This window comes from Petaurus breviceps, unplaced genomic scaffold (genome assembly GCF_028583685.1).
Source record: "Petaurus breviceps papuanus isolate PSGF00001 unplaced genomic scaffold, PetGlider_PUasm1.0 89693, whole genome shotgun sequence".
Classification (NCBI taxonomy): Eukaryota; Metazoa; Chordata; class Mammalia; order Diprotodontia; family Petauridae; genus Petaurus; species Petaurus breviceps.
The window spans coordinates 27,983-36,174 of NW_027187101.1; the positions used below are offsets into that span (position 1 = coordinate 27,983).

Genomic DNA, 8,192 nt, shown 5'->3' on the forward strand with positions numbered 1-8,192 from the left:
AGCACAGCTTTGGTTAGGGGGCCCGAGGTACACCGGCTGTCCAGCACAGCTTTGGTTAGGGGGCCCGAGGTACACCAGCTGTCCAGCACAGCTTTGGTTAGGGGGCCCGAGGTACACCGGCTGTCCAGCACAGCTTTGGTTAGGGGGCCCGAGGTACACCAGCTGTCCAGCACAGCTTTGGTTAGGGGGCACGAGGCACACCAGCTGTCCAGCACAGCTTTGGTTAGGGGGCCCGAGGCGCACCAGCTGTCCAGCACAGCTTTGGTTAGGGGGCCCGAGGCGCACCGGCTGTCCAACACAGCTTTGGTTAGGGGGCCCGAGGCGCACCGGCTGTCCAGCTCACAGCTTTGGTTAGAGGGTCCTGCTGTCCCGGGACGGCTGGGCTTCCCACCCACACTGGGCTCTTAGGCTCTGGCTGATGTGAGGAGCCCTGGAGGCCAGGGATTTCACTGTGTGCCTCCACTAGGCTGCGGGGGTGAGGCGCAGGCATGCATGTGTGTGGAAGGGAGGGGGCCTGAGGGAAGCAGGGCTCCCCATCCCTGACTTTCTAGACTGGTCCTGAGGCAGCTGGCCCCAGGAGTGAGGACTGCTGAGTCATTGGCATTCCACCAAGGATTAGAGTCCTTGGTTATTCCTGGGTCGTGGGGGGTTGTGTCTGCAGAGCCAGACTATTGGGTGTGGGTCTGGGGCTGACTCAGTGGGTCCCAGATTCCTGGGGCTAGAAGGGTCCTAAGCAGCCCCAGTCTAGCCCAGCATCTGCTTAGAGAGCTCCAGGGAGGGACTTTGGAGCTGTTACGAGCTGTCTGATCCCGCTATCTAAATGGGCTGTGCCCCATGGCCGACTCTGAGCCTCCTGGGCCAGATCTCTGGCCCTCCAGAACCCCCACCCCACCCCCGGGACCCACCAGGTCCTGCAAGTGGCTTTCATGACTTCTCCAGGGGCATAGACAGCTCTGTTAAACGTGCAAGGACACTGCTCGATGGGGACACACATCTGGCTCTTGGAGATGTCATCGAGTACTGTGCCTGTGGTGATAAGGAAGAGTTTGCGTATTTTAGAGCTGAAGAAAGCTTGGCTCCCCGGAAAGGGCTGGGGCTCCCTCAGGAAGTCAAGGAGAGCCCTTATGGGGCTGGAAGAGGGTGCTCTGGTGGCCCCCCCCGCCCCCACCCCAGCCAACATCTCCAGCTTCTTCCCACCAACCCCTCTGACATTTGCCAAAGCGGTTCCGGGTCTCAGTTTACCTTCAGGGCAGAAGCAGCCAAAGGTGCAGAAGCTGGGGCAGCTGTGTGCTGGGTTGGAACATGTCTTCATGCAGGGCATTCCACACTCCTGGTAGACCTGGTTGGCAGGACACTTCCCCAGCGCTGTGGCCAGAAGCCAGCAGTGAGGAGAGGGTCCAGCAGACACGGCAGGCTTCTTCTCCCTTCTCCCTTTCTGCCCTGGGTGTCCTAACTTTGTGCCTTCTCCCCACTGGAGCTGTAAGCTCCCGATGGGGCAGATCTGGGTCCTGGCTGCACTTGTACCCCTACCTGGGCCGCTGTCCAGGCCCAGCGAATGAGACTGCACCCCAGCACTAGCTCAGTAAGGGATGCCCAGGGAGGAGGCCTGGGGCAGGGTCCAGGAGCTGTGACCAAGGGGAGCCTCCAGGGCCTGGCTGTGTAGTCTTAGCTTGTGCAGAGGCCCCCAAGGTCACATACATCCTAAGCATGGGCCAGGACTGGAGCCCTGACACCAAGGTCAGAGATCTTTCCTCTGCCTCAGCTGTCTCCAAAGTACTCTCCTTGGAGGCACAATCCTGGTTGTTCTCAGACTAGGAAGCGGCGTCTCAGAGAAGTGACCATATAGGCCCTATGACTAAGTCAACCTTCTTACCCTTCTTGCCTAACACAGCCTTCCACACTGTGTACCTGCATTCCTGTTGTCCCACCAACAAGATCCCCAGGGGCAGCTGGGGTGGGGGGCAGTAATCCCAGGTGGCAGCCGGGGAGGGGGAGGCTCTAGCCCCAGGTGGCAGCTGGGGTGGGGGAGGCTCTAGCCCCAGGTGGCAGCTGGGGTGGGGGAGGCTCTAGCCCCAGGTGGCAGCTGGGGAGAGGAGCAGATTTCTGGGGGCCCCTGGGCTCCTGCCACTGCCACTCCCAACTCCTCAGCACTCACAGCAGAAGCTGGGCCTCCTCCAGTTGATGACTGGCTGGCCACTCATGGAGCATTGTCGGGAGTACTCAGACAGCGTGGGGCAGCTGCAGTTGGGCCGGCCTGGCTCGGGGCAGGCCTCCAGGTCCAGCTGGCAGAGGGCAGCGAAGGCGTCCTTGGACACATTGCAGTTGGGACCCACCTGGTTTAGCAGCTGGAGGCAGAGCTGGGTCTGTGCAGGGAGGGAGGTGAGGGGTCACACTTGTGAGGCCGCCCAGCTTTCTGAGAATCTGAGGGTCCAACTGCAGGCCATTGCAGGCAGAGACTGCCACTCCACAGGTGAGCAAATGGAAAGGGTGGGAGGGTCCGAGGCCCTTTAGCACTCAGCTCAGGAGCCTACCTTGGGGCATTGAGGCAGTGGGGGGCGGGGATCTCTGGCACATTAAGAGTGTGGGAGTGGGGGCAGTCTGGAGGAAGGCACAGAGCCACCAAAAAGGCTGTAAAGGCTGCAGGCTCCATACTCAATGATCAGCCAGTCTGCCTGGGGACTCCCGTGCTGCTGGGGAGCTCACTCTGTCCTGAGGCTGGACTGGGCCTCTGTGACCTTGGGGGGCCTTTCTTTTACTCCCCTCTCTAGCTCCTGTTTCTGCCCTTTGGGACCAAGCAGGATAATGGTTCTCTCTCCTTCAGGAGGCACCACAGTCAATGCTCTCAAACCCACTGAGCCTCCCCTCCTCTCAGAGGACATGGGCCTCAGGCCGTGCTCCAGCCCACTGTCCTTTACTGAACATTCCCCAGCTCATTACTGTCCTCTCTAACTGTGGCTGCTGCCCAGAGATGAAAACTGGAAACCCTCTGTCCGGGGCAGACCCTTCCCTCAGTCCTAGACCCTCTGCCTGTCCCATTACAGCCTGTGACTAAATAAGCAGGGTCCCACTCACACCTACTCCCAGATCCTTTTCAAATGACTCCTCTTTTGTTGATCTTGGGCCCCTGGTGGGCCCGGAGCCCTCTGGCTGCAGGCTGGGAACAAGGGCATGGAGCTGAGCTGGCCCAGGCCTGCTGCTGTGGGGGCCCCAACCCTAGACTCGCCCTGCTCCCCCATGCCAGTGGCCCCAGCATGCTGGGTCACTAACATGCACAATTGCCTTTGGTTATCTGGGGGCCATGCCTGTTTGATCTGCTGGGGTGGGCCCCAAGCATTGGCTGCCATCTGCCCTTCAGGGCTCACATTGTCTACCTGGTCCCGACTAGACAGTCATCCTACTAGTGGCCAGTGGCCTTGCAGGGCCTCTCTCCAACTCAGCCCCTGCTTTGAGACCAGCCACAGGCAAATATGAGTGGCTGTCTTCTTTTTATTGAGAGCAGGGGGGTCATGGTCCCTAGTCCAGGGCTCTGAGGTCTCTCTGCTGGTGTCTGAGGGCTTTGCGGTCTGTGCTGGGAGAGTGGGGGTGGTGGGGAGGGGATAGGACACTCAGGGTGGGAGAAGGACTGACTTCAGGGAAAAATGTGTGTGTATGAGTGAGTGTGTATGAGTGTGCATGGTGTGTGTGAGTGTCTGTGGCCCCTCCCCCCACCCCCACCCCAGGCAGCAGTGCCAAGCCTTCCCCGTACATAGTTCCCGGGCAGCCTGTCGGCCATGGGCAGCTTCTCATAATCACAGATCTCTGTGGGGTCATCCAGCTTCTGCAGGGCAGCGTATCCATATGGCTCCAGAAACTTGCCTGGCAGGGAGAGAGCAGAGAGCGTCACAGCTGGGCATGGGAGCTCATTGCCAGCCCCTTGGTTTGGGCGCCCAAGGCTGCCTGTTTCCCAGTGCCCCCCCCGTGGAACTCAATGACCTTTTACTGTGGAGTACAAAGACAAAAGGGGGAACCAGTCCTGGCCCTCCAGGAGCTTCCCTTCTCCCAGCCACAGGTAACAGGTGAATATAGATGAGACACTGAGAAAGCCTCCCCTCACAGGGGCTGAGCTGGCAGGAGCCAGGGCTGGAGAGCCTGGGTGTGGGGGCAGGGTAACACCCAAGTACAGGTGTGTGGGGGGGATGGGTCAAGTCTGAGGAGCAGCCAGAGGAATGAGGGTGTCAGGCTCCAGCCTAGTGTGTGGTGGAAGGGATGGAGAGGGAGCCGGATGGGAACTGTCAGGGTGGGCTGGAGTCTCATTCCTGAGACTGTGGCGAGTGACCAAGGGTATGGGCAGGGATGCCCAGTCAGCTGGGCTTTATGAAACTGATTTCCATGTCTGTAGGGAGCATGGGTCAGAGAGAGCACGTATGTGTGAGTGTGTGTGAGTGTGTGTGCGTCCGTGCAGGTGGGTGGGAACGTACACAGGGTCACCCAGGAGAAAGAAGGGGTGAGAAGAAAGTGGGTGAGAGCTGGGGCCATGTCCCTGTGGGGGTGACACTTTGGGCAGGTGGACCAGCCTGGGGCCAAGAAGAGGGAACTGTCAGCTGAGCCCAGAACCTCGCTCCAGCCCTTTGCAAGGATCCCTTCCCAGGACCCTTCCCCCTTGCTGGAGGGCAGCCTAGACTTTCTGCCTCTGTGTGAGGCAGGAGGAGTCCAAGGGCTCTCTTGGTGGCCTTCCTGGGGCCAGTTCTGCTCAGGGAGCTGGAGGCCCAAGACAGGGGAAAAGGGAGAGGAAGGGAGGGAAGGGGAGGGGAAGGCAGCTGTGGGCTCCTTCCCAGTCCCTTGGTCGCCACCTTCGATCTCAAACTCGTTTCTCGCTTCTCCATCAAAGTTCCCGCACAGCCCACAGGTCTTCTTCATGTACTTGGTCTCCACCATGACCTGGAGGGAAGGCCAGTGGAGCAGTGAGTGCTGCTCCCCTGTTCCCAGGAGCCCTCCCTCTCTCCCCCCTGCCCCCCAGCATTGCCAGGAGCCCCCCTGCCCTCCCCATCGTTCCCACGAGCCCCCTCTCCCCCCAGCCTTCCCAGGAGCCCCCCCTCGCTCCCCACCCCCCATCCCACCCTGCGCCTGCCCGGGCCAGGCCTCACCAGGAGGTAGTCATGGTCATCCCACATCACCACCAGCTCCATCTCCAGGAGCTTTGCTACCAGCCGTACATTCTGCCCGAAGGGCAGGATCTGGATCCCGTTGCCGGTGTAGGGCAGGGTGACCACCCTGGGAGAGAGCAGCCCTCAGCCCTCAGCCTGGCCACCCCTCCTTCCCCCGCAGGGCAGCCCGGCCTCTCCCCCCATCTGCTGCATAGCCCTGAGCCACTGAGCGATCTCGGCAAGCAGAAGGTTCAGCTTCAGGGACTGTGGAAACTGAGGTCTGAAGCCTGGAGGGGACTGATGGGCCCCAAGTCCCACAGGGACAAGTGGCAGGGCCAGAGCTTATGACCAGGCCAACCCCTCCCCCCTGCTGGCTTTGAGCTCCAAAGTTTGCCTTTCCCCTTCCTTCCTCTTTGCACTGAGGGGCCCTGAATTTGGGGAGAGCCCCAATAGCGCCCTCCAGGCCTGCTGTCCTCTGCTCCCCCCACCCCCTGGCTCCCACCCTGGGTCCGCCTGGCTTTGGCCCCCTGAGAACCCGCTGGCTCCCGGCCAGAGCCCACCTGACCTGTTCCTGGGCCCACCTGGCTCTGTTCCGCCCCCCCCCCCATCCCCCAGACCCTCTGGTTCCCGCCCTGGGCCTGCCCAACTGCTAGCAGGCAGAGCTTACCCAGTGTCCTTAATGGAGATAACTGAGTTCTCCACAGTGATGACCGAGGATCCCACATCCATGATGATCCTGGAGATTTTCTTGTCCTCACCCCTCCGCAGCTGGATGTCGAAGTCAGGGGAGGCGTCATTGCAGACGGCAGCAAAGATGTAGTTGCAAGTCCCAGAAAAGTCGTAGAGGCGTTTGTCAAAGGTGGAAAAGTGGCCCCTGCCCCACGTGGAGCACCAGCCTCGGCTCAGGGCTGGGGGGAGGAAGGGCAGGTCAGAGACCAGTGTGCGGGGCATCTGGGAGCCCAGCCGAGGCAGGCAAGAGTGGGAGCGCCACTTAGCAGCAATGGAATCCCTCTATAATATCCTGCCTCTCCTTGAGCACATCCAGTGATGGGGAACTCCCTCCCTCCCAAGACAGTCTGTTCTACGGTGAGTCAGTCTGCCCCCTGTAACTTCTCCTGGGGGTCCTGGTTCTGCCCTTTGCAGTCACCAGAACCCGTCTGTCCTCAGGTCTTCTGTGTGATGCCCCTTCACAGGGGGCTCGTTCCCCCACTGCCTGTTCTTTGCCAAGGCCAGCACTTCCCAGCTCCTTAGGGATTCTCGTGGGTCTGATTGGCCTGGGTGCATGTCCCAGGCATTCAGGGAGCCACTCAGAACAGAGCATGGTCCTCAGAGGACAGTGGGATTCTCACCTGCCCTCTCCTGGTGTGCGGACAGGGTGTTCAATGCCTCAGATGCCACATCCCACCCTGCTTACTCTGCGCTGTCCCAGCACAAAAGTCCACATTTTGGAGGGACGGTTCTGCTGCTAAGCCCAACTCACACTCCCATTCTGTGCTGGCCATGGGGATGCCTTAAACACAAGCACGGGACCTTACATCTGTTGACTTGGATGGCACTCCTATGAAGGCTTCCTCATTTTGTAGGGGCAGGAAGGGGAGAGATAAGCATTTACGTGGTATCTCCTGGGTGCCAGGAGCTGGCCCAAGGTCTTTCCACTGCCAGGGAAGACTTTGATCTTGGAGCTCTTTTTTGGAATGGGTGGCCTCAGAGGCTGGCAGTGCCACTCCCAGGGGGTCCATCCTGCCCAGCGGCCACAGTGTGGACTAGCAGAGATTGCAAGCTGGGCCCAGGGGCAGGAAGGCACAGGCTCATGGTTTATTCTCCTATGCTGCCCTGGCAAGGTCAGGAGCTGCAGAGGGGACTGGCATAGCCTCCCTTCACCCAGTCTTGCCCCGTGCCAGGTAAGTGCCTACCCCTGCCCCCCACAGGCCATGTTCTAACTTACTGGAAGGCAGCTGTTTTCTCTCCTCCTCCAAGGACACGGCAGCTCCAGGGCCTGGTCGCAGAAGGAGCATCTCAGAGTAACCCCCTGCCTGGCCTCCCCCCTTCTCAGTTTCCTCTGGCAGGGTTTCCCAGGGAGAAGTTCAGGGGTGCCTAGCATCCAGCCTCCCAAAAGCTTGTGACCCCAGCCTCTTACAAAGGGGATACTCTGCTCTCACTATCTCACAGGGCAAATCTGAGACCCTGGGGAAGCTGCCTGGCCTGGCCCCAGGCCAGGGGCTTAGAGCCCTCCAGGTCCTGACCTTAGATAGTCCTGAAGTCCCACCCTGAAGGAGCCCTCCCCTCCTTGTTGTGGCTGAGACAGGCACTTTAGTTACACCGAGGACTTCTTACCTATGGTTGTCTGAGCCTCTGTCCTGCTGCCTGGAGGAATAAAGACACCAGGAAGAGGAGTCAGGATGCCTGGCCTCTAGGGGTTTTGGGCCAGGGGCTAAGAGATGTCTATGGATAGGTGGGGTCAACATCATCCTAGCCCTTACTTTGGGGAGGCAAGGAAAGGGGATATTGTGAAAAGAGTATCCCCCTGAGCTTGAAGCCGGAGAGTTCAATCCTGGCACTGATGTGGCTTCCTGGCTGTGGGGCAAGTCTCTCCCTCCTGCTGAGCCTCAGTGCTCCTTTCTGTTAAATGGGGGCAACGACTCCTCTCTTGGCCAGATAATGGCTAAGACTGCTCTGAGGAGTGTGCTTTGCAAACGTCAGATCACCAGAGAAATGGGAGCTCTTAGGGCGACCAATCCTGGGGAGGGGTTCTGATCTGGGGAGAAGCTCAGCAGACCCAGACCTCCTCAAGGCAGGCAGGGGGTCAGGAGGTAGCACTGTCCCAAGGACTTGGGGGGGGGGAGGCAGGTCCCTTCTCCTCCTGGAGCTCAAGGCTCACATTCAGAGCTGGATTAGAGGTCATTCAGGTCAGCCTAAATAGGGGAAACTGAGGCCCAGAGAGAGACAGGGATGTGCCCAAGGTCCCATCGGGAAGAAGTGGGGAGCTGAGATTTGAACCCAGGGCCTTTGGTCCAGCTCCAGGGGCTGCACAGTTCTATCCAAACATCCTTTGGGTCTCTGTCCCCTTAG

At 59.9% G+C, this 8,192-nt stretch overlaps 1 protein-coding gene across 1 annotated transcript in view; it reads right to left on the bottom strand.

Annotated features, from left to right (window-relative positions):
• LOC138176485 (mucin-6) overlaps positions 1-7,101 on the bottom strand; it is a gene marked incomplete at its 3' end in the record, with an annotated part of 34,146 nt that extends 27,045 nt beyond the window's left edge. Inside the window, exons 1-7 of the mRNA XM_069107272.1 lie at positions 5,791-7,101; positions 5,124-5,250; positions 4,830-4,917; positions 3,746-3,855; positions 2,156-2,363; positions 1,243-1,365; positions 906-1,026 (exon numbers count right to left, since the gene is read on the bottom strand). Coding sequence (XP_068963373.1) covers positions 906-1,026; positions 1,243-1,365; positions 2,156-2,363; positions 3,746-3,855; positions 4,830-4,917; positions 5,124-5,250; positions 5,791-6,074 — 1,061 coding nt within the window. The remainder of the gene's footprint in view (positions 1-905; positions 1,027-1,242; positions 1,366-2,155; positions 2,364-3,745; positions 3,856-4,829; positions 4,918-5,123; positions 5,251-5,790) is intronic.
• Positions 7,102-8,192: the final 1,091 nt, after the last annotated feature.